Source organism: Mercenaria mercenaria, chromosome 3 (assembly GCF_021730395.1).
Source record: "Mercenaria mercenaria strain notata chromosome 3, MADL_Memer_1, whole genome shotgun sequence".
Lineage (NCBI taxonomy): Eukaryota > Metazoa > Mollusca > Bivalvia > Venerida > Veneridae > Mercenaria > Mercenaria mercenaria.
Genome location: NC_069363.1, coordinates 93,669,385 through 93,696,579, shown reverse-complemented (window position 1 = coordinate 93,696,579; position 27,195 = coordinate 93,669,385). Strand labels below are relative to the sequence as shown.

General features: G+C 34.4%; 2 protein-coding genes across 3 annotated transcripts; both read left to right on the top strand.

Annotated features, from left to right (window-relative positions):
- Positions 1-456: 456 nt before the first annotated feature.
- Positions 457-6,289, top strand: LOC123523999 (uncharacterized). 2 transcript variants are annotated; one of them, XM_045301850.2, is made up of 2 exons: positions 457-548; positions 1,017-6,289. In XM_045301850.2, the coding sequence occupies exons 1-2, from the start codon at positions 546-548 to the stop codon at positions 3,390-3,392; spliced, it is 2,379 nt and encodes a 792-aa protein (XP_045157785.2). In that variant the 5' UTR covers positions 457-545; the 3' UTR covers positions 3,393-6,289. The 2 variants fall into 2 exon arrangements, with proteins under 2 accessions (XP_045157785.2, XP_045157786.2); XM_045301851.2 differs by lacking the exon at positions 457-548 and adding an exon at positions 549-659.
- Positions 6,290-8,303: 2,014 nt separating this feature from the next.
- LOC123524001 (neurofilament medium polypeptide-like) lies at positions 8,304-24,434 on the top strand. The gene is made up of 4 exons (XM_045301853.2): positions 8,304-8,461; positions 19,027-19,301; positions 22,825-22,996; positions 24,289-24,434. The coding sequence occupies exons 1-4, from the start codon at positions 8,383-8,385 to the stop codon at positions 24,432-24,434; spliced, it is 672 nt and encodes a 223-aa protein (XP_045157788.2). The 5' UTR covers positions 8,304-8,382.
- The last annotated feature ends 2,761 nt before the right edge of the window (positions 24,435-27,195 follow it).

Below are 27,195 nucleotides of genomic sequence, written 5' to 3'. Positions count from 1 at the left end.
TATTAAAGAAAATGAGACAGGTCTATCGTTCAATACTGGATTAAACCACGTGCTGGTCTTTAAATAAACATTGACAGGATCACAAAACAGCCCAACATCTTAACTTTTCAGAAACGTTCTTGTGTGCACCTGACTAGATTACTGTCCTCAGCTCTCATATAAGTTTGCTGAATTAAGAGCTTCAAAGTTCAAGTTGCTCAAACATATTTAAATGTATAATTTGCTCGCTATTTTAATGTCTAAAGATTCTGTTTGCTATTATTTTTCAGAAATACCCGACATTTTCCCTATCACTTTTAAATCATAAACATGTTCACATGGCATTTTCTGTACTCTGTACAATATTCGAATCATTTTCTAACGAAAGGAAGAAAAGAAAACGACGAGGTACCAGCTGCTCTATTGTTCATCCGTTAATCACGTGAGTATATACATAATTGTTAGAAAAATAGATTTATCTGAAAATGCACAAGTGTTTCTTGCAAGTCAATTAAACAGCTTTATGTCACACTCTATCCTTCTTTTATTTGAGCTACCTTTCGTCAATGGTGAGTGTTTCTGTTTTTTATCATTTAGATTTGTATCCAGTTTGCTATATCGGCTAGGCCGTTTCATACTATGTTTGATGAGTTGAAAGAGGTATATGATCAGCTGACGAGGTGTGTTGGTTTTATTTAATACGTCCGTTTTAGTAAATTGTGTGTTGTATTTTAAATCATGCTTTGGAACTTCTGAAATTACAGTTACTCTCTTTTTAACTACTTTAACACATGTTAACAGATTAATTCTGAACCTGTTTCTTTTAATATCTTTCTTTTTGTTGTTGTTATTGTTGGCTGTTGTTACAACTTTTTACTTGTGGTTTTAAGGTAATTTGCTAAGGTTTGATGATACCGTTCCTCTTTTACAGTCAGCGGCTTTTTTTACTTCTGTTTCAGCTTGTAACAATTTGTATACTTTGTTTAATGTATTTTATTTGTATGTGGCCTTATCGCATCTATCCTTTGTAATTTTAGGAAAACGACATAGACGATCAGAACCAACCTGACGGTGATAGACAGTCTGAACCAAATTTTCCAACCGATCAAACAATGACTTCACAAAAGAAACATAGATGTAATAAGTCGTTCTTTATTGCACTGTCTTTAGTCCTAGTTATTCTCGGTGTATACACTATCCACTACAGACCAAACAGTGCAAAGAGTGCGGCTGAAAAGCAGCATGCTGACTGGTTAAATCATATGACGAGAGAAAGAGATCTCCAAAACGATACTGTAGGTTACAGACATTATGAAAGACATGAAGTGACACAATCAGGCACACAGACAGGACAAGGTCAAGCCCCGATCAGTATGGTTATGCCTTCTAATATTGATGAGGATCTGCACAGAGCACGAACTCCCGGTGTGCAACTTCAATATATACCTGAAAATGCTAGTTCTACAAATAAATTAATTGAAATGAAGTTGGATCAAACCCAGTTCAATAGAGAAGATGATGAGAAAGATGATTACAAACAAGACAACGGTGGTGATGTGGATGATTATGGTAGCAACAATAAGGTCGATAAAGGTGAAAACAAAGTAACAAGTATTGGGCAGTATGACAGGAACACAATGACCACTGCCACAGTACTTGGATTACAATCATCAAATGTACAAAATGCACCTGAATTACAATCAAATGAACAAACTAAACCCTCTGTAGCGCCTGGATATCAAACAATTGTACAAACCGCACCTGATACAGCACCCGGATATCAATCTAATTTACAAAATGAACCTGCTAAAGCACCTGGATTTCAATTCAGTTTACAAAATGAATCTACTACAGCACCTGCATTGCAGTCAAATGTACAAAATGAATCTGCCATAGCCCCTGGATTACAATCTAATGTACAAAATGGACTACAGCTAAAACCTGAATCAGTTAGCAACTATACAAAGACAAATACTATTCAAATGCAACTTGGACCAGGCGACTATGTTAAGCCAGGTGTTTCCGAGTACAAAAATCCCGCAACAAGATCTGGATATATGGTAGACAGTAATGTTCCCTCATACAATGTTGGACTGAATAACAAGCCTGTACTAAGTCAACAGAATCCTGAAATGAATAAAGGTGTTGCATATGGTAGTGTTCTCTCAGATACAAATGTACAGCTTCCAAATATTAACGCTCAAAATGGTATAATTGGAGACAGATATAGACTTTCACAAACTTACCAGAACAAATATGATACATTAGAAAAGAATGTTGCGCAACCATTATTAGACAATGGCGTAAACAGAGCACTTCAAGAGCAGAGAGGTACCACTGCAACTCCATACACATTGTCTCAATTGCTTGAAAGGCGAATGAGTCTGCATAAAGTTCTTAAGGACATGCAGGATATTGTTGATTATGGAAGACCTGCAACTGATGAAGAGAATAAGAAACCCTGGAACGTTGATGAAAATAGGAATCATTTCTACGACGTCAATGATAAGAAAGACTTGTTTGCAAATTTAGAAATGCAGATAAATATCGAAGCAGAGCCAGTTACTGGAACTAAACCCATGAGACCACCGTTCAAATCCAGAATAGAATATCCTGATTATTTAACACCTATAAACTGGGCGACAAGTTTCGAAAATGTTAAGACCCCGATATTTGAATGTGTGCCTATGAAAACAATAAAATCGTATATCAGAATATGTATTCACCCACCAGCAGTACAGTCTGAAGTGTCAAGTAGACTGAAATCGGCAGCTTCCTGGGAATATAATGCCTTGATGGACGTACAGAAAGCGCTTTTAGAACATAGAGACTCTATACTAATTGATATTGGTGCGTCGTTTGGTGTTTTCAGTTTAGCTGCAGCTGCTTTAAATCGCAATGTCATTGCTGTGGAACCTTTCCCGTCGCATATACAGGTATTTAAGCAATCAGTGTCTTTAAACACATTCCGGGAGCATATCACTCTCTTCCAGGCTGTCGTTTCGGACCGACGTGGGAAGGTTCTTATAAAACCTTTAGGAGATCACGTGAACAATGTTTACATACAGACTGTTGAAGATAATGAACAAGCAACGAATTATACGTTAGTGGTAAACAGTGTCACTTTAGATGATATTGAAAAGGTATGTCCATCTAGAATTGCTGTTCTCAAAATTGACGTGCCTGGTTTCATGAAGAAAGCTCTAGAATATTCGCATTTTTTCTTCAAGTATATCCATGTAACCCACGTGTTTATGCACTGGGATACTCAAGATAAAGAACTTTGTCTGTTTATTGTGAGGTATTTCGTCGAAAGAGGTTACCTACCGTATGGTGACCTCAACGGTAACAATCATTTAGAACTTAAAGATGCATATACCTGGACAAACGATATTGTGATTTGGAAACTTTGAATTTATTAGCTCCTGTTGAAAGAGTACTGTTTAAAATGACATTGATTATCAAATGCAAGTGGGTTCTATATAACCAGGTTTTAGTTACATAGTTGTTTTGTAAAGAAGTGTGCACACATTCCGTAAGTTGCGTCACAGCAATAACAGTAAACGCTAAATATAATCTGGATAGAGAGGAGAACATTGCGAATGTACACGTTACAAAACTCAACATGTCTTTTAATTATATCATGAACACTACATTTACGAAATTTGCCACAAATTCAACAAAATTGAATAATTCAACGATACTACTTCATGGGTCTAATCATTTTATAAATTCACATTACCAAATATCATTGAAGATGCTATAAAGTTATAGATATTGAATTTTCATTGACATATGATCAAACATCAATCAAATTTAATACTAGTATTGTTAATAAGAGAAATCAGTTTGTTTGTTTGTTTTTGACAAGATTTTCATATCTCATAACGAAACAGTTACTGGCTCATTTGTAAATGCTAAAGATTTATGATTTTGAAATTGACTTGATGTCGTAAATTTATAACATTATTCGATTTTGTTGACATATTTTCACGTTATTAACACCATGGTTATCTAGAGGGGAAGGCTTCATCTCTTTTGTAAAATATATGTGTATAAATTGTAACCAGGGGATGTTAGAGGTGTTGCACATTTCACATGAACAGACTCAGTCGGGCGCTCGTTTGCGTTATACACAATGTTACGGATTAATGATACAAAACTCTGAAATGCCAGATTTATTGTAATCCGTAAAGTCCGCGTTGTGTGGATGTGTCATCTATATATAATATAAACTGTTCCACTTAATATGATTGCAAAAAAATAATAGTTTGTGTTTCAAGAAAAACATGGAACAGCAGAAAATATGACCGTAGTAGTTTTTACCTAATGAAAAGGACACAAATATTTGACTTATCATCTAAATTAATCTCGTTGAATCAAGAATAATAAAATAAAATAGTTGTTTTACAGTGAAATGCATATAAATTTACCTTAGACAAAGGTCAAGCCTGACCGCGACAAACGATATTTTCAAATAAACTTTATTTTATGAATTTGTATTTTAGATTGCAATTTTCCATACTCTTTTGCAAAATATTACCGGGGTTTGTCCTTATTTTGGTATGAAGACATGTACATACATTCTTAAGAGCTTGCTTATATTGATGTTTTTGTTCAAAGTAACAGCTTTTTAAGTGCTACAGCTGGTTGATATCCATGTATAATTGAAACATACTTCGTTTCTTTATGCTTTTTATAAAAAGGAAATATGTGGCAAATAAAATTGCTCTCGGCTGATATTGATGTAGAGCTAGTGGGCTGGTCGCAAATACCTTTGCAATGACCCCATGAATTATTTGTTTAAGTGCAAAAGAGGCGATTCACATCTACTGATGAAATTACAGTCTTGCTTTAATTTTTGACGTAACAAGTAGACATTTTTGGACTAACACGTACCTCTTTTTTCATTTCCATAATTTATTTATTTATTTATTCCATTGTCAGTTTTATTTCCAACATATCATACATTTAACTATTTAGACAATGCAATGAACATTATTTGTTTGTATTGATTAAGTGTTACAAAGGGGAGGGATCTATTTATTATTTGCATTATCTATGGCCAGCTGTGATACTGCATGTAGCTTCATTTAATTTATTTATTAGGTAGTACCTAAATTTTAAATCAAGACAAGCAGTTATCAAACTAATGTCGAATGTTAATATATAGCATTTAAGACTGTTTAAACTACTGAAGTCTTGATTTGATTATTTTAAACATGTTGTTTAAACTATTCTGAATCTTCTTATTTACATTCCATGTATTTTGCCTCCTATCAAGCCATTTATACTCGCACGTGTATAAACCCCTATTATAATTGGATTGTTGTGGAAAGAACTTATCTATCTACTAAATTAAGAAATGATGTCATATACATGTACCATATCACACGTCTTATATAAAAGCAAGAAAACTCTGCAATATTTACCTTGAAAATTGTCATTTTAACGAAAGACATTGCTTTAGGGTATAGCGGATAGCTATCTAATTTCTCCTGCATTCCATCTCAAACAAATGAAATTTAGTAGTTTGTTTCTGTATATGAGACAGAAAACAGCTATTCTTTTCAAAACATTCAGTTTTTAATTGAAATTCATGTTTTTCCTCTCCATGCCATTGTTTACATATGCACTGATTTAGGGTGTACAGGATAGCTTTGGTCATTTTTTCCATTATTAGTTTAAAATCCACATCTAAACAAACTTCCCAAGATTCTTTTACTATAAATAAAAATAATAATGTAATCTTTTCAAAACCATTCAGCTTTTTAAATTTCTGTCAAACACTTTTCATTCGCTGATGTTTTTTACATACACACTGATTTAGTCAGTACAGGATAGCCTCGATTTTCATTTGTTGACATATGAAAAATAACACAATAAGCAAACATTTAAAATGTATGTCAGAATGTCTATCTACATGCCAGTAAAAGAATCATATGAAAATTTATACAATAATTCAAGTCTAAATACAAAATTTATCAACTTATCCTCTATACCCTAAAATCCGCTATACCTTAAAGCACTGTAACTTATCACCAAATTTTATTGTTCCTTTTAACTGGTGTCATACAGATGCATAGATAAATACAAGACGTGTCACTGATTGATCACTAGTAATATATTTAATATATGTATTGAATTCATATAACTTTTCTAACATGTAAAAAATTAGATAAATAATTTTACAATATACAATGCAAAAAGAATACATTTCCTTGACATTAAATACGGTTAAAGTTAAGTAACAAGTAGAATTTTGAGTTTGCTATCAAATGAATGTTTAATAAAAAAGAAGTGAAAAATTCATGGTGTTGCTTTCTTTTTGATACATGTATATCGCTATCATGGTATATTTACACCATTAAACCCGCTTTAATTAACAAGTTCGGGGAGGACTTCCAACAATATAAACAAAAAGCTGCTTTAAATTTTTCCAAATACAAAAAAAATGATAGATTTCATCTTTTTAAATATAAAGAAATGAATGATATCTATGAAGGCACATTGCGTACTTTTCTAAGAAAACATTTTCATTCATTTTATCATACAGATCACTACACTCATCAAAACGGATTTTTTTAAATGTTTTTGGGAGTGGCACTACGATCTATTTATAAAATAAATGACCTTTTGACACCTCCTACGAGGACATGCGTCAGCTGTTTGTTATCACATGCTTTTTGACTGTAAAAATGTTTCTGTGGTGACAATACTTTGATGTAGGGACGCAAGCCATGTAAGAAGACGTTTTTACATTATTGTTATTTTAGTTACCACAACTCCTTGTATCAATGTCCTCCGTTTGTTGGAAACTGAATTTAGTAACTTTAATTATATTTTATAGTATTTGCTGCCAGACCTGACGCCCCCCAGTTTCTTTCTTTTTTTTTTTTTTTTTTTCTTCACTTTATAGTCTTCATTTCGCAGTCAAAAACATGACGTTAATATGATTCTTGCATATCATTTGTAGTCATTTTATTTACTAATACTTGTTCAGCAGACACAACTATTTCAAATGATACAAAAAAAACAACAACATGGGGTCACCAGCCATCGAAATTTTACATATTTGTGGATCGAATACCTTAAACCAGAATACAGAACAATCACAGTTAATATTGTTTAAGGTAAGTTTAAAGTGCATCGAATTTATTTTTATCTGATCAGATAAGTTATATAGGTTGAAACAAACAACCAAATTGTCCTATCTCCAGGGATTCTCTGTGTGTGGGAGACATATTTACTACTTTGACTCCTACTTTTATGCTGTTTCATTAGGTTTCAACCCTTTAACACTGCTTTTCCTCAACAGTTAGCGTGTAAAGCTCATTGTTGAATATTTACACAAACAAAATACTGAAACCAACCATTCACTCACTCCTGTAAGTCTATGAAAGTAATCTATGGTCTCTCGGTGGAAGTCATTCCAAGACTCCTTTTCGAAGTTGTCTACAAAAAGTCTTAAGTGAATATCGGTGTATTTATGGCAAAATAAAATTGCGACGACTGCATGCAAGTTTGACATTATTTTAATGACTTGGTCCCAACTGTAATGTTCAGTGATATGTCAATGATTAAAACTTTTGCTAGGTGTAGGCCTATATACACTGCATGCTCTTCCTCACAGAAATAACTGCACTTATTTATTTTAATGCCTTGTTTTCGTTGAATAACGAAGTTGAATTTACATACTAGTTTCCATTTAAAGCAATAAAAAATAAAATATTGTTACTTTTTTTCAAACTGAGTTACCTAGGAAATTAACTTAGGCTAGATCTACTTCCATGAATTTAATTTGTAAAAATGACTGTAAGTAGAATTTATGTTGTATTGATACAGCTTTCTACATACCATTCTTATTATAACACAATTTTATTCACATTGATTAGTATCTTGTATACATGTCAACTATTTGAGTTAACCTTTCATATGAGAGGGTTTTTTTATCTTTTACTTTATAGAACAGCTAGCCTACATTGGAAGATAGCTAAAGCTACATTGGTGTTTAAAATAACAGCTGCACTAGGTGCCATCTAGCGATAACCTATATATATCATGCACTGTCCAGAATAACATACAGTAAATAGCTCTAGATATACTTTTTGTACAAACAAGGGTAGGTTTGACGGCCTATTACATTTTCATATCTGACAAATGTAGCGATATTAATACAGCTCTATTTGGAAATTTGATTTCAGTTCATCTATGCTTACAAAGATGCATGAAATGTAGATTCTATATTGTTTCTCTACCAACACCCCAGTATGCGCCAAGAGGTTGCCACCTTTTTCTAGAAGAGATATTTGTACTTGCACCGGTTTACAAAATGGCGGACAAAACAAAATTTTTATTGTAAATCGTAACTTTTTTGGCTACTGTATCGTTTCTAAACAAACAATGGCATCGAAAAGGAAAAGAGAAGTAGAAGAAGATAATTTGTCTACGCCTGCATCAAAACTGCTGAAGCAGGATGAAGGTAAAGTAAAAAAGATTGCTCGCAATGCAAATTGCCATGTACAAAAAGATGGGTGGGGTATTGACCATATCGACATTACTGACCAGTACTGATGATAAACCCGAACAGAAAAAGAGGTTTTTTACCTGTAACTTTTTGATTTCTGCAAATTGAAATCAATGGTCGGTATCAAAATAAAGCTTAACCTTTGCTGAAAACTTTACATAATTCAAATTTATATTTTGTAAGCAAACTCACACGAAGTGAGGGCCTGAAAGGGGTATGTAAAAAGGGGACTTTATGAATGTTGACTGATGATAAATTCGAACCATTTGTCATTTACAAAATTTTCTTGGTATTATTATATTGAAACTTTCCCCAAAAAGCTGCAACAGACATTCCTGATCAAGTAATGAAAAGTTAACAAATGTCAGGCCTTCATGTTTCTACAGTGAGCATGCGCAAAAAAATACCCTCTTCCCCAGTAATTCTGGATAAATATTTTTTATACAAATTTATTTAAGTCATTTATTTATACAGAATATTTACCAATTTTGTTTTTGTTTACACCAGTTGGTGTTGTAAGTGGAAACTATTAGATGGTGTGTTCAATTTTATAAATAACCGTTTGCAATTGAATATAAATTTCCAAGGTGTTCGACTTTATCATCTGTCCGGGTTTATCATCAGTACCAGTATGGATAAACAGGGGTTCCACTAGACCCGAAAACCCAAGAGTCCCAGGACCCTTGGGCCCAAATTTTGAAGGGTCCTTTTCCAAAATACAGGAGTCCTGTCCCAACACGCCCATATAATTGACTACAATTTTTTATTTGGTAATACGTAGATCTTTACCTAAGAAAACAATAACCCAAGATCATGTTACAGCATAATAAAAATGTCAGTTTCAGGTCATAATTTTTTTTTATAGTCTCATATTGTAAACTAATATTTATCAAAATTCTTGTTATTTTGATTAGGTTTTTCTTCAATATTTCATTTCATTTTTAATAACAGAACAGTGCTATAACACTCTATAAAAATGTATCCAAAATACATACTATCCGGATACTGGTACACTTTCAGAATGTCATCGGAAAGTAGTTTTTGCTCAGTTTACTTGGCCAACTAAGCTAAATCAGCGATAGTTCCTCAAATAATGATGCTACTTATAATTAAAAACTGCATTGAAAGTCAGTTTTCTTTTAAGGAATTTGGGAATTTTGGAAATATGCATATATATGACATCGGGTGTAATTAGACCCATAAACAGACATTCTAAACTTATTTTTGCTTTCTAAATTCATCAAAATTTGCGAAGTTTCTTGTTGAAATTACGATATGATCGCTAAACAATGGTCTAATTTAAAGTTGGCATGAAAAAATCTTGCAGGGCACTTTTCACATGCTCGGTAATCAGCTGCTTATGATAATTTAATAATTGGCACCTTTTTCACAGGATTCGCTTTACAATTAATTTCACACTTCATTGATTCTTGTTACCTATGTGCACTCGCCGTGACGTAACTTACTGATAAAAAAATCAGTGAGGCATGTCTACAGGAGAAAGGGCGGGATTTAGCAGAGATCAAATGGAGAAAGGCAGGAGGGCATGACCGCGAGTGTTTATTTTGAATACACATATCTATCGTGGAAATAGTTTTACTGAAGGAAATTAATGATAAGAGAAAGGATTATCAAAGGAAAATGCCCCGGGTCCCGAAGGACGCACAGGCAAGTATTCTGCCGGGTCCGATACCCCCCTCACCGAAAAACCGGGAACAGGCATTTATTAGTGGTTAATACCGGAAAACAGGATTTTATCCATAATGTCGATATCGAGAATTGTGTGATTCTGATTTAATAGCACATTTTCAGATTACAGGTATCACTACATCACACTCAATGCAGTCATCCCTATTATTAGTAACAAACACACGTGGCAGAGAGATTTTCGGACAGTAGAATTCTATAGCACATAGAATTAATTACTGTAAGGATTGCATTTGCACATTCTTATCTCACAGTAAATGATGTACCTGGCCAGTGTTGCAAAATTTGTTTATATTTAAGGCACTAGTATGCATATTAACTGAGATGGTTGAATATTTGATGCATTTTGTTCATATCTTTTAATATAATCATAAATGGAATATACCTGTAATAATTGATCATGTATACATATTTATGAGACTTATTCTTTGTAAAAGAAATGCTTATAAAATATCTTTAACAATTTGCGAAATTGGGCAGTTAAAATAAGAACATCTGCATGATTTATATATATACGATAGTATAACTTAGAAAATTAATGGGTTGTAATTTTATAGCCCATTTTAAGCTACGTAATGAATGTACCTAGTATTAGGTGCTGGACAAACTTTTAAACTAAAAGTATTATTTTCCACGATGTTATTAGATGATATTTGTTAATGATAATAAATGGATTGCATTTTGTTACAATCTCTACTTTTGTTTAAGACGGAAAATTAAGTTTAAATTTTTAACTTTTACACATAACAATTATTTATATAATCTTGAATGATAGTAAAAAAATGAAAAAAATATATATATATTGTTTTTAATTTTGTTACATATATAAATTTGTAACATAAATTTGTTCTGACAGATTCTACTTGTTTTTTTTTTCTTTATTGTTTTTTGCAGCATTATTATCATTTTAGTCCTATTTAGGCTATGTATCATGAGTCTCTGAAGTAATGTAAACTGTCATACAACTTCCCCACAAAATTTGGATCGAGAACAAATTATTTCTGATTTACTTTCTCTAGTCAAATTGTCACTGAGATCAAACATTCAGCATCTGGATTGGTCACATTGAGTTGGCTAAAATACTGATTATGTTTTAGTTTAAACAAAAAAAAATTAATTTTCTTACAAAGTTAAGACAGTTGTTCATGATCTCCCCACTCTGGTTCTCAAAAAAGGGAAAATTGGTTTATACTGACAGATCACATTATGTAACTTTCATATTAATATGTATTTTTTTATTGATATAGATTTCAATCTAATTAAGGCTTCAATAACAGATGGTTTATTTTCCTATCGGTGTCATCTGTTGTTTACATTCACCAATGATAGAGAGCTAATACAGAACAATATGTGATTTGATTTTATGATAATCTTAGTTAAAACCAATTTTTAATGTTATTTTTTATTAGCTCACCTGTCACAAAGTGACCAGGTGAGCTTTTGTGATCGCGCGGTGTCCGTCGTCCGTGCGTCCGTAAACTTTTGCTTGTGACCACTCTAGAGGTCACATTTTTCATGGGATCTTTATGAAAGTTGGTCAGAATGTTCATCCTGATGATATCTAGGTCAAGTTCGAAACTGGGTCACGTGCCTTCAAAAACTAGGTCAGTAGGTCTAAAAATAGAAAAACCTTGTGACCTCTCTAGAGGCCATATATTTCATAAGATCTTCATGAAAATTGGTCAGAATGTTCACCTTGATGATATCTAGGTCAAGTTCGAAACTGGGTCACGTGGGTTCAAAAACTAGGTCAGTAGGTCTAAAAATAGAAAAACCTTGTGACCTCTCTAGAGGCCATATTTTTCATGAGATCTTCATGAATATTGGTCAGAATGTTTACCTTGATGATATCTAGGTCAAGTTCGAAACTGGGTCACGTAGGGTCAAAAACTAGGTCATTAGGTCTAAAAATAGAAAAACCTTGTGACCTCTCTAGAGGCCATATTTCTCAATGGATCTTCATGAAAATTGGTCAGAATGTTCACCTTGATGATATCTAGGTCAGTTTCGAAACTGGGTCACGTGGGGTTAAAAACTAGGTCAGTAGATCTAAAAATAGAAAAACCTTTTGACCTCTCTAGAGGCCATATTTTTCATGAGATCTTCATAAATATTGGTCAGAATGTTCACCTTGATGATATCTAGGTCATGCTTGAAACTGGGTCATGTGGGTTAAAAAACTAGGTCAGTAGATCTAAAAATAGAAAAACCTTGTGACCTCTCTAGAGGCCATATTTCTCAATGGATCTTCATGAAAATTGGTCAGAGTATTAACCTTGAAGATATCTAGGTCAAGTTCATAACTGGGTCACGTGCGGTCAAAAACTAGGTCAGTAGGTCTAAAAATAGGATAACCTTGTGACCTCTCTAGAGGCGATATTTTTCAATGGATCTTCATGAAAATGGTCAGAATATTTACCTTGAAGATATCTAGGTCAAGTTCGAAACTGGGTCACGTGGGGTTAAAAACTAGGTCAGTAGATCTAAAAATAGAAAAACCTTGTGACCTCTCTAGAGGCCATATTTTTCATGAGATCTTCATGAGTATTGGTCAGAATGTTCACCTTGATGATATCTAAGTCAAGTTCGAAACTGGGTCACGTAGGGTCAAAAACTAGGTCAGTAGGTCTAAAAATAGAAAAAACCTTGTGACCTCTCTAGAGGCCATATTTCTCAACGGATCTTCATGAAAATTGGTGAGAATGTTCAGCTTGATGATATCTAGGTCAGGTTTGTAACTGGGTCATGTGCGGTCAAAAACTAGGTCAGTAGGTCGAAAAATAGAAAAAACCTTGTGACCTCTCTAGAGGCCATTTTTTCAAGAGATCTTCATGAAAATTGGTGAGAATGTTCAGCTTGATGATATCTAGGTCAGGTTTGTAACTGGGTCATGTGCGGTCAAAAACTAGGTCAGTAGATCTAAAAATAGAAAAACCTTGTGACCTCTCTAGAGGCCATATTTTTCATGAGATCTTCATGAGTATTGGTCAGAATGTTCACCTTGATGATATCTAAGTCAAGTTCGAAACTGGGTCACGTAGGGTCAAAAACTAGGTCAGTAGGTCTAAAAATAGAAAAAACCTTGTGACCTCTCTAGAGGCCATATTTCTCAACGGATCTTCATGAAAATTGGTGAGAATGTTCAGCTTGATGATATCTAGGTCAGGTTTGTAACTGGGTCATGTGCGGTCAAAAACTAGGTCAGTAGGTCGAAAAATAGAAAAAACCTTGTGACCTCTCTAGAGGCCATTTTTTCAAGAGATCTTCATGAAAATTGGTGAGAATGTTCACCTTGATGATATCTAGGTCAAGTTTAAAAGTGGGTCACGTGCCTTCAAAAACTAGGTCATTAGGTCAAATAATAGAAAAACCTTGTGACCTCTCTAGAGGCCATATTTTTCAATGGATCTTCATGAAAATTGGTCAGAATTTTTTATCTTGATGATATCTAGGTCACATGTGCTCAAAAACTAGGTCACTATGTCAAATAATAGAAATAACGACGTCATACTCAGTTCAACACTGGGTCATGTGGGGATAGGTGAGCGATTCAGGACCATCATGGTCCTCTTGTTCATCAAGTTTTCCTGAATTATTATTTGTTATAACTAATGTCATAGCTCTCAGTATAGTCAATCTAATTAAATTTCAACACTAATAAGATATACTAGTAATCTAATTTGGTGTGAAAACAGTTTACTGCATGTTATAATAACATCAGGTAAAGTAAATGTTTCTGTAATTCAGTCAACAGAGTTCTAAGACATGTCTGAATCCATTTAAGTTCTTAAACAGAAAAAATAATGTGTAAAACAATATTCAACCATCACATAACATTCATTGAGTCTATATAAATAACACCATCTCTCTGAATGTTTGTCCGAATCATAAAACCACAAATCTGGGTTTTATCAGGTCATTCTAAAAATAGACACAGGGGCTGATTAGAGAATGTGCTATTAAGAATTTTATGAATATCTTAAAAAAAATATTCACTGAATTTCTTCAAAAGTCCAAAATTTCTTCAGCTGTTTTCATGTTAGAAACATCTAATATTTATCAAAATACAAAATGCATATTTTTGCTCTAGAGGCTTTGTTTCGTTCACATAATCAAAGAAGTATGAAGTACACAGAATGTCAACAGGAGAAAAATGCGCATAAGCTCGTGTCACCGCGTTATCTTTTTGAAGCTTTTGCTGACTTGATCACTTGTGATACACTGGCGATGCGGCCGGCACGTAATAAACCGAATTGGGTCCAATTTTCAAACGACTACCGTTGATTTCTCAGACTTCCAATCATAAATTCATCCCTCCCCCACAATTTTGGGCAGTAAAAACCGCCCCCGGTTTTAACCAGCGGTTTTAACCGGTTAAAACCACCCCGGTCAATACTCCCTGAAGTGGTCAATACTGGTCGATTGGTCAATACTGGTCAATTAGTCAATACTGACTGTTAAGATATTTTGCAGAGTTTATGTACAATTTAAATAATGACTGTTAAGAGCATTTGGGGCTTGATGAAGGTATTTGCATGCATTATATTTAGTTCAAGCAACCAAATTAATACTCCCAAATTAGTCAGAAGTGGTCAGTTTGTCAGCACTGGTTGATACTGGTCATTATATTGCTAATTTAACTGAACTTCATTTGTAGAAAGTATTTCATAAACTGTAGCAGTCAAGTGTTTGATTCACAAGTGATAAATCTAATTATTTTTACTGGTATTTAATTCAATGAAAAATTGCTGCCTACAACTGGACCCTTTCATTGAAGTGGTTTAATTGTGTTTTGGTAGCAAGTGTCACATTGCCTAATTGACACTATGTCTTACAATATACAACAGATTATATGTTGCAGGCCTGTCTATCTAGTCACTTATTAGCTGGCATGACCAAAATTCCCACTGTACCAGTGAGGTGCTTGAACATGGTAACTTTATCTAAAAAAAATTAGTTATGCAATTCAAAGTATTCAAATGACCAGTATTGACCACAATATGCGTTGATCAGGGATACTGTGTAGGACCAAAATTTGAAATGACCAGTACTGTCCATTTCAATGAGTGTAATTTATAGTAATAATTTTTATGCCCCCCTTTGAAAAAGGAGGGGTATATTGTTTTGCAGATGTCGGTCGGTCGGTAGGTCTGTCGGTCGGTCGGTCGGTCGGAATGTAGACCTATCCGTTTCCGGATGATAACTCAAGAACGCTTATGCCTAGGATCATGAAAATTGATAGGGAGATTGGTCATCACCAGCAGATGACCCCTATTGATTTTGAGGTCTGTATGTCAAAGGTCAAGGTCACAGTGACCCTGAATAGTAAAACGGTTTCCGGATGATAACTCAAGAACACTTGGGCCTAGGATCATGAAAGTTGATAGGGAGGTTGGTAATGACCATCGGATGACCCCTATTGATTTTGAGGTCAGTATGTTAAAGGTCAAGGTCACAGTGACTCTGAACAGTAAAACGGTTTCCAGATGATAACTCAAGAACGCTTGGGCCAAGGGTCACGAAAGATGATAGGGAGGTTGGTCATCACCAGCAGATGACCCCTATTGATTTTGAGGTCTGTATGTCAAAGGTCAAGGTCACAGTGACCCTGAATAGTAAAACGGTTTCCGGATGATAACTCGAGAACACTTGGGCCTAGGATCATGAAAGTTGATTGGGAGGTTGGTAATGACCATTGGATGACCCCTATTGATTTTGAGGTCAGTATGTTAAAGGTCAAGGTCACAGTGACCCTGAACAGTAAAACAGTTTCCGGATGATAACTCAAGAACGCTTAGGCCTAGGGTCACGAAAGTTGATAGGGAGGTTGATCATGACCAGCAGGTGACCCCTATTGATTTTGAGGTCAGTATGTCAAAGGTCAAGGTCACAGTGACCAGGAACAGTAAAATGGTTTCCAGGCAATAACTCAAGAACGCTTTGGCCTAGTGTCAAGAAAATTGATTGTTAGGTTGGACATGACCAGCAGATGACCCCTATTGATTTTGAGGTCATTAGGTCAGAGGTCAAGGTCACATTGGCTAGGAACAGTTAAATGGTTTCTGATCTTCTTGTCCAAAACCATAGGGCCTAGGGCTTTGATATTTGGTATGTAGCAAAATCTAGTGGTCCTCTACCAAGATGATTCAGATTATTTCCCTGGGGTCAAATATGGCCCCACCCCTAGGGTCACATGGTTTATATAGACTTATATAGGAAAAAAATTTGAAAATCTTGTCCAAACCACAAAGTCTGTGGCTTTGGTATTTTGTAATGTAGCATCATTTAGTGGTTCTCTACCAAGTTTGTTCAAGTTATCCCTCTTGGGTCAAATATGGCCCTGCCTCAGAGGTCAAATGGTTCATATAGACTTATATAGGGAAAAACTTAGAATCTTCATGTCCATAACTTACATCTTTCAAATTTGGACCACATGTATAGTTTTGAGTGGCAAGATGAACCTTGACATGAGTTGACCTTGATCTTGACCTAGTGACCTACTTTCACATTTCTGTACCTACAGCCTTCAAATTTGGACCACATGCATAGGTTTGTGTACTGAAAAAAACTTTGACCTTGTTATTGACCTAGTGACCTACTGACACATTTTTGAAGGTACAGGCTTCAGATTCGGACCACATGCATAGTTTTTTGTTCCAAAATAAAATTTGACCTTGATTTTGACCTAGTGACCTACTTCCACATTTCTCAAGCTACAGCCTTCAGATTTTGACCACAAGCATAGTTTTGTGTACTGAAATGAACTTTGATCTTGAGATTGACCTACTGACCTACTTTCACATTTCTGAAGGTACAGGCTTCAAATTTGGACCACTTGCATAGTTTTGTGTTCTGAAATAAAATTTGACCTTGATATTGACCTAGTGACCTAGTAACAAACATTTCTCAAGCTACAGCCTTCAAATTTGAACCACATGCATAGTTTTGTGTACCGAAATGAACTTTGATCATGAGATTGACCTAGTGACCTATTTTCACATTTTTGAAGGTACATGCTTCAAATTTGGACTGCATGCATATTTTTGTGGTCTGAATTGAAATTTTACATTGATTTTTATCTATTACCTACTTTCACATTTCTCAAGCTACAGCCACCAAATTTGAAGCACATGCTTAGTTCTGTCTACTGAAATGAACTTTACCTTGAAATTGATCTAGTGACCTGCTTTCACATTTCTCAAGCCACCGCTTTCAAATTTGGACCACATACACATTGTTTTGTACCTGAATGAAATTTGACCTTGATTTTGACCTTGAGCTAGTATTGAAATTTGGAACATTCAAAAATGGCTCAGTGGATGGCGCCAAGATCAATCTGTAATCTCTTGTTAGGTTAATAGGTTAAAGGTCAAGGTCAGATTAAACCAGAATGGTAGAATTTTTGTTTACAGTGAGCCTATAATTTCTGTTCCTTGTGCAATTACTGAATGCATCAAGGGGGGCATTTCGTGTTCGACGAGCTCTTGTTTTAATTAATTCAAAATAAAGGCTATACTTTAAAGTGATAAAAGCATTTAATAAACTAGTATTGACCACTGACCAGTCTAAGTATATTGTCCAGAACTGAGCCTGACCAGGACACATTGCCAAGGACCAAAACTGAATCGACCAGTATTGACCATCAATCCACTATACTTTTTAACAAACAAAATTTTGTATTATTCAGATTGCTTTATAATTTTTACATTACTGTTACAGCTTGTTCTAATCTGTTAATGTGCATTATGTAAAAGTGTTGAATAAACCAGTATTGACCACCCAAGAGTGACCAAAGTATTGAATCGACCAGTATTGACCGGTTTTAACCAGTATTGACGGCCGGCCCGGTCAATACTCATATTGACCGGCTTTTTGCCAACATTGCTCCCCCATGTAATAAATACTAAAAACATTAAAAAAAACTTAATTACTTATTATAGATAAGTGATCTGATAGAAAGTTTTTTATGACACAAAATTTTATCCTTCTGCTTTCATACACCAGTAAAACAAGATCTCATTCAGTTCCCACGTAATGATGGCGAGATTGGCTCTACATGCCTTTCAAGTTACCGATCAGTTTATTTTTATAGCTCTTTGACATGATATATACATGTGAGGGGAAAGTAAAAATCCTAGAATTTTGGTGCAAAAATTGGCTTAATGCAGTTTGCTGATGTTAGCTTCTAACTTGCTTTTAATGTTGCATGTAACATATTCCAGGACTACAGAAGTAATCAATAATATTTTTTCAACATAAGTTATTAACAAAAAGTATAATTTCTTTTCATAAACTTAAGCCTGATTGGGCAATAAAAGCTTGATTGGGCTTCTAAGCCCGATCGGGTAATGTTACCAGCCTGTTTAAGCTTTCCTGAAGTTTTTCCTTGCTTATCTAATGGGTATCATATTATTAAGTGTTACTGTTTTTTGAGACAATAACATATTAGATATAAAGCAGTTAATCTTTATATCACAAGTTTGTGCCCCATGTATCTCAAAATAAACTTGACCTAGAGTCATATAACATTAGAGGATTGTTTTATAGCATGTGAAGTTGTGCACCTGGTGTTCTTTTTGGGATTTCACTCAACAACATCAGAGTTATGGTTCTTCACACTTTATATGTGAAAAATACACATAAAGAACTTAAAATTTTGTGTTGGAATTTTTTTTTAAAAATATTTCACCTAGTCGTGAAACCATGTACAGTGACAGGAGTGGGGTGGGGGGCACCTGTATCCTATGGGCACACATCTAGAATTATCTTTGAGTCTCTGATTATAATAAAGACTTTTTGATATATTTCATTAGTAACCAGGTCTGGGAGAGTTAGAAAGAAACCTGCAAAGTTTGTGGAAGAAGAAGAAGAAGCGGAAACTAAACTAGATGTTACTAAGCTACCACGTTCTCCACCAGCACCACGGGTCCAGCAGGCCCAAGTGCCAGCAACATCACCAGTGCCTTCGGCAAAGATTGTAATGGTTCCAGTAAAACAGGACATAAACCAGGAAGTACTAACTCAGTACAAGGAGGATGTATCCTCCACTGATGAAGATGTTGGAAAGACCGCTGGAAGATCATCTAGGGTGAGTTTTTATTATGCCCTCCCCTTGTGGATGGTATATTTTATTATGCCATAATGTCCTCCTGTTGTGGATGGCATATATACATATAGTAATAGCAGTGTAATTTCCAGCTAGTTATTTACAGCAGGGCGCATCGCCCGTTCCGAAATTCGTTCCGCCCTGTTGCCACGCCAGGCACCCTGCCCGTTTTTACAACCATTCATTTCTTTTTTAAGCCAAACTTCCCTTTTTTGCCTCAGTGATTATAATACACTGCTTTATTGCCCCCTTTTTATCGAGTGATACACGCCGGGGGGCATTGACATAATTAACAAACAAACAATTACCTGCTGTAATCGTGCCCGAGGCAGACCATGATATTTTAGACTGCTCCACTAGCAATTAAAACCTTAGTGTTAAAACAGTTTGCAAACCAGTCTAAAATCATTATCATTTCGCGCCACCTGTCAAAGTGTACTTTCGTTTTCGGTAATATAGTCGTAAATACCCCTTTATTCATATCTGAAACTTATGTCCAGACAACAGACATTTAAATCTAATTAATGAAAATTGATCACAATCAAATTCAAATAGGAAAATATTTTGATTTTATCTTTTTACAAGTTTTTGAAATCGAAAGTAGCTTGTCGTCTGCTTTGTGAAATTGCCGATTTTTCATGAATATTTCTTTGAAATTAGTTTACTAAGATGTAATGACAGGGTACACTTTAATGTCAGATACTGTAAAATGCTGTTAAACAGTCTTTGCATCATAATAATTTTTCAAAAATATTGTTTAAACTGGACATTCGACGACTTTTAGAAAAAAGTGTAACCATATCCGGATATAAAATTTTGGATACCCGGAATATGTCTATTACAAGTGCTAAACTTGCTTTTAGACTGTTTTAAGTTAAAAACTTTGCCAGATTTCATTTATTTAAGTGGAAGTTTAAACTTTATTTTCTGTATATAATATGTTGCAGTATAAATTTATAAATAAATATCAAGTAGCCTACATGGAGAAGATGTGTACTGAAATTGTAACAAAATAGGCCTAAACACATAGATATTGTTATTCAGTATGCAATTACAAAGAAATGTTACAAGTTGAAAATCAATGCCAAGTAAAATACAAACAGCAGAATGTTTAGTTAATAAATAGGTGCATTAGAGATGACAGACATAGCCTATTAAAAGACCATACCTAAAGTTTGCCAAAAAACATGTCTAAATTATGCCAGATTCCATGCCTAAAGTATGTTAAAATGAACTGCATGCATGGACCAGTTATATTTTTCCCCGGGGGAGCACGGTCCCGGACTGACCACCACCCCAGAAGTGCCATTTTCAGTGCCAGCACCCTGCCCTTTTTTAATCCTAGCTGGAGCACTGGGACCAGTCCATAACTCTGTCATCCTTGAAGGGACTTTAATATTACTTGGCACAAATGTATCCCATAATGAGATGATGTTTCATGCATAACACCCTTAGACCCTTAGTTCAAAGTTCAAGGTCACACTCAGAGGTCTAAGGAAATGCTACCATGGCATAATTATATCCCATAATAATGAGATGATGTGTCGTGCACAATACCCAGATCCCTCTCTCAGAGGTCAAAGGTCAGTAGTCAAAACCCTTGCATAAAGGTCAAAGGTCAGTAGTGTTTTTTTCCTGTCTTAGAATGTTGAAATAAAGATAAATGAAAACTCTGCTGAATCAGTGAATGACAAGCTTAGATTAATATCTGAGTCAAAACATAAATGAAATGATGGTAAAATATGTTTATATTACTTCAAAGTACTGTATACAGAAAAGTAAAATTGTGTGAAATCAGTGATTTTTTGTGCCCCAAAGTTTTTTTAAAGGGCACTTAGAGTAGCCCTTGTCCGTTCATCCAATTTTGTGTTGTGCATATCTCAAGAAGTACTTGGTCCAGAGTCATCAGACCTCACTGGATTGTCTTCTAGCATGTGGAGTTGCCACCTGATATTTTAATTGGGATTTCACTCAGCCAGACCAGAATTATGGCCCTTGACTTTTAAAGTGAGGATCTTATTAGCATAGCAGATAAGCAAAGTAGAAACATGTAAAGCTCTACTTCAGAGTTCATTTGGACAATCACTTTTCAGATAATGATATAGTATTAGCTCAACTTTTCGAGGACAATCCCCATAACTCTGATTTGAATTTTGACAGAGTTATGCCCCGTTTTAACTTAGAATTTGTTTGTTAAAGTTTTATTAAGTTTTTACTGGCAAAGCTCTAATTCAGAGACAAGCATTGAGAAAAGTTAAGTTTGCTGTCTTACGGACAGCTCTTGTTGTACATATAGCAATATGGTGTTGCACAGTTGCAGTATCAAAATATACCAGGGCTACAGAATAATTTTTTTTTGGCCTATCAGTATTTACTCATCATAATTTTTTGTGAATGTGTAAAATGGTTACAGGTAAAATCTGAAATTGACTATTAAAGAGTAATTTTACTTCTGAGAATTTGTAAATGTGAAAAACTAGAAATCATTTTTAAAACTATTTTTGGGTGTCCCCAAGTTTTGGTTCCCTTGATTTTCCTAGTTTCAATTTTCGCATTAAATTTTTCTTTTTTTTTTCCCCCTTTGGCGCTTTGGTTTCCCCCTGGTCCCAAAAATCAAAGAATAGCAAAAACCCTTAATATTTTTTGGGGGATCATTTTAGTGGTTTAAAAAAAAGCGTAGGTGTTTGTTCATTTTTTTACAATATAAAAAGAGACATTTTTGTTGTTTCTTCACTAGGGTTGATGTTTTAATCGTTCCGGATCATACTGACCTCCTTTTTATTCCCAACTTTTGTTTATATGCATTGAGTGTTAATAATTTAAATAGGTTTTTAAAGAGTACCTTCAAGCGGGTTTTTTCTAGTATTTTGGGGAAATAGTTTTTCCCCCCCAAAAATTTGGGAAATTTTTGACGGTAAATTTTTAAAAATTGGGGAAAATTTTATAATAATTTGCCCCATAGGATATAGTAAAGATTTTTTAAAGCACTTTCTCATACACTTGTTTCACATTGACAACTTTTTAACAATTCCTTAAAAATTGCCATTTTGGTCATTTTTTTGTGCTTTTGATGAATTTTTTTAGACTGTAATTGGGGATTTTTGCACTTTTTTGGGGAAAAAAAACTATTTTTTTGGTATTGGGAATATAGCCGTTACGGCTAAAAAAAAGGCCCAAAAAAAAAAACATGCAATGCATGGTACGTTCAAAGGGAAGAATTAATGCTGCCGTTCCTGTTACGTAAAGCACCCAATTTATTCAGTTTTTTGTTTACCTAGTAAAAAGCGTTGCATGCGTTTCTGCAATTTCTATTGTTTTTTTACAAATTTCCGACTGCATAATTATTATATATGTATAATTTCGCTAATTAATACGATCTTATTGGAGCCCTTGTATACTTTTAAAACTTTCTGATATCCCCTCCAAGTAAAAAGAAGTAAATTTTTATTGCTTAGTTGCTTAGTCTCAAGTAAAAACTACAGTACTTTCATATTTCTACTGGCAGGCAAGGAAGAAGTCTGCAAAGGTATTGGAGATGGAGGAATTCGAAGAAGCAGAGAAAAAGCAGGTTAAGAAAGACCCTAACAAGAAAAGCAAGTCTCCAGTGGCACAAACAGGACATGGTGAGGCACAACCAATACCCACTACAAACTTGCCAAACCTACTGAATTTTAAAGGTTTTTCCAAATTCCAAAGTTGAAACTGTTCCCGTTGGATTCAGTTTCTCCACAAAAATCCCCGTAGCTGTGCATCCAATCCCCGGGAACTGTGAATGCTGTTTTCTGTTAAATCGCCAGTAGCAAAGAAAGTGTGTTAAAAATTTTTTAATTTCCCCCTCAATCATAAAAACCTGCTTTATACAAGTTCTTTTCCCAAAAAGCCTCAAATCACAGAATCAAAACTGCCTAAAAAGCCCAAAAAGCAAAGCCAAAGACAGCAGTTAACAAGCTTCACCAGATGAAAAATAAAAGTCAACAAGTTCTTGAGAGTCGCTAGTGTCCAACACCGACAAGCTTTCCCATTATAAAACAAAGAAAAAATTGTGGTCCTGATCCCCAAATGAACCTGAAGTGGGTGAGATGTTGTTGATGCAAGACACAAGTTTTAGAAGAATAACAGCATTCCTTTTCCCTTTTAATAAAAAAAAAGAGAAAAAAGTCAAAAAAGGGGGGAGTTAAAAAAGCCCTGAACAGCTGACGTTCCCCTTTCTCCCTCCTCCGTCCCCAAACCTATTTTATCAGTGGGCCCCTATAAAACTTGGGGCTTGAAGTTAAAAAGATCAGAGCTAAGAAAAAGAAGAAAGGGTTTAAAAAACCTGAATCTGTAGGAAAGAAGAATGATTCATGAAGTTTTGGCTGGACATGCCAGAAGAACGGTAATTATAAATTTTTGTAGTATTTAAATTAGATAATATATGGAAAATCGGGGAATTTTCCTGTCTTTATTTTGATCTTTTAAAAATGGGGCCCAATCTTTTTCATTTTTTTGAGAGCACGGGTTTTTGAAAGGCATTTTTAATTTGGAAATTTTTTTACCCCATGCTCCCCCCCCAACCAAAAAATTTAAAATTTATTTTTTTCACAAACAAAAGAGTAAAAAATTTAAATTTTCCTATATGCTGTAGTTTTTATTTATGTTGCAGTGGGGGAAAATTGTTTTCCTTCACTGCAGTTTTGTTATTTTTTAAAGAACTCTGAAAAGGCAATTTTTTCCTTGAAAAATATTTTCTAAAAATTCATGAAGTGAAGTGTTCCTTCTTTAAATACATGAAACACCCTCCCGAAACATCATGTTTCAAACACCGCTGGGTTCTCAAGCAAATTTTTCCATTTTTTTTTAAAACTTGAACACTTTTCACCCTTAGATTTTGAGGGATCTATATTTCTTTGTTACATTTTTTTTTGTCATGTCCTTATTTTTCTATGTGTTATGTTTTGGGTGACCGGGAAATGTTTCCTTTATGGAATAGAGGAAGATGATGGTTTGATGATTCCAGAAGAAGAAGTTGTAACCACAGAGAAAAAAGGTGGGAAAGATTCAAAGAAAAAATCTGCAAAGGGCAAGAAAAAGACCACTTCTTTACAACTTGGGGATATTCCTAGTACAGGTATTTAATTTATTTAAAAACTGCAAAACCCTTTTTTTTGTAATTGAAAGGTTTTGAATCGGGAACACAGTTTTAAACAAGGTTTTCCCAGTCCATCGCGTGTTTTTTTGGGGGAAAATTGTTTCTTTTCTATAAAGACCCTAGTAAAAAAAATCAACACCTTTTTTCATTTTATAATTGCTACTTTTTTTCCAAAACCCTTGCAAAGAAACCCTTATTAAATTATGCCAGAAAACCAGTTGGCATCCTGGGGAAAAATATGTGTAAACATTTCTGGAACGATACCTGTAGCTTTCCTTTTGATTTTCAATTTCTTTTCATCCCCCAGCTAAAAGTCAAAGAGGATATTGTAAAAGGTCTTGTGCACTTTATTGTGCAAAAATAACTACAAAAATGTTAAGGTATTTTTTTAAAAATTCATACGTGAAGGCTATTAAAGGGAAATGCATTATAGAAAAACCTTTTGCTTATTTTTTGAATAATCTGTGTTTTTCCAAAAAATCTTTTGTTGGAACAAATCCAAACCTGTGAAAATAATTAACACTTTACACAATGTCAGAGGCCATGGTGTAGAAATTCAGTGTTTAAGAAGCATAGCTCTATCTTGCTTTCTTTTGGAATTATTTTCCTTTTCTATTTGATCATAAATCTTTTTGTCTAGAGTATGACTGCAAAACATTTTATGGGATTTTGTTTAGACTTCACAGAATGACAGACATAACTGTACAAGACATAACCCAACCTTGCTTTCTTTTTAAGTTACCTCCCTTTAATTCATTTACTCACTATATTCTTAGAGGAAGAGCAGTCTATAAGAACCATAACTCTACTTTGCTACTTTTTTTTATCCCCCTTAAAATTTACTTGTCAAGGTAATTCTTTGCTGTGCTGAAGGGTTTTTTAAAAAATGCTAAAAAGAGGAACTTTGGGGCAATGTAGTGTACAAAAATACCTCTACCTTTTGGACAAGCTATGAAGCTAATGTTAGCATAAAAAAAGGGGACGGTTTTTTTTCCCTTTTTTCCCTTATGATTCTTAAATTTTTCCCCCTTAAATAACAGTTCATGCATTTACCCTTCACGGTATGATAATTTTTCAGTAATTAAAGGCTTCAAGTGGTTTGTTCATCGTTCAGATCTTAAAATTTTTAAAACCATCGGGTTAAAAAAAATTTCCTGCACCTAAACTGTGGAAAATTGATGACAAACCAAAGGAAGCATTGATAATTTTCATTCTTCCCTTTTTCTTAAAATTTTTTTTGGAAAAATTATGCGGGGTTTCATTGGTTTGAGAAGTAAGAACCGGGCTATGGGGAAATTTTGATGTCAAAAAGCTTTTTTTCCTCCCCCCGCGGTAAACCCCGTTGTTTATCAAGTATTCGGCTTGCCCTTCTTTGTTAAGGGCAGTCAAATCCACCCCCATTTTAAAATTTCTTTTTTACCTGAGTAAAATTAAAAAAGTTTTGATTTTAAATTTTTTAAACAGAAAACATATGTTTTCACATCACAAGGGTAACTTGACGAACTCATTGGAAAAAGCGCCCAAGGTTTTTTATTACCGGGGATTTTTAAAACTATATGTTAAGGCCATATTCCTGGGGCAAAATGTTAAGTCTATAAGTACTGAAGATTTGTTTTTTTGGTATTTTTAAAATCCCCAAATTTTTGAAAGAATTTTCTTTTTTTTCCAGTGGTGAATTAGTATGGTTTTGCCAGAAAAAAAACAGTGTTTAAGAAAAAAAAAAAGAAAACCCTGCTAAAGAGGGGCAGGGGTAAACGATTCTTTTTGAAATTTTTTTTTTTTTGATTAAAAGGTGTTTTTTAGCAAATTTCGGTACATATTTTCAGTTAATTAGTAATGTTACAGTTTTGGGTTTTTTGAAAAAATGACTGCGTAAAAAAAAAACCAACATGTGGTTTGCAACGCATGGACCCAACCAGCCGCGCACCCACGCATTTGGTGGGATCCATGTGTTCGCTTTCAAAGCCTATTGCTATTAGACTGTGCGGATGTGCAGGTGGTCTGGACCCTGCAGTCGAAAAACCCATTGTTGATTTTTTCATGGCCCTCAAAATGTGTTCCCTGCAGTTGACCGACAACTTCCCCAAAATTAATGGGGAGTTTTTTTTTTCTGGAATTTTTGTTTTCTGAAAAATTTGGGGAGATTTTTGTCTTCCTGTGCAACATGTAAATTGGTTTGGTTGGCCACCCCTACCCCAAAAATTGTTAATTCCTAGTTATTAATTTTTCCCCTTTAAATTTTGAATGATTTAGAAAGGTTACTCATAGTAATTCAAAATTTTTTTTTTAATATTGCAGCTTGGTCGTTGCTAAAATTTTTTCCCCTCAAAATTTGATATTGATGAAAATTATTACCCACTTTTTCTTTACAAAAAAAAACCCAATAAATTAGTTTTAATATTGAAATATTCATAAAACCCCAACACTAAACAATTAGTGTACAAAACAGAATTTTCAAAACAGCAGACTTGTACAAAATCAGTGTAACTTTTAGTGTAGTATTCACAAATGTGGCATGCAAAAATGGTCCTGATAGCCCCCCTTTCGTTTTGCAACGCTCTGGGAAAACGCTTAAAAATTTTCAACACCGTATTCCGTAATAATTCATTTTTTTCAGCTTCCAAGAAAAAGGGGGCACCTACTCCCTAAGTTTGGTGTATGTAACAGACCTCGTTAGCAATATAACCCAGGAATGGGTAAACCATGCCCTTTTGTATGTGTGTGTGAATTGGGGGGGGGGAGGACAGG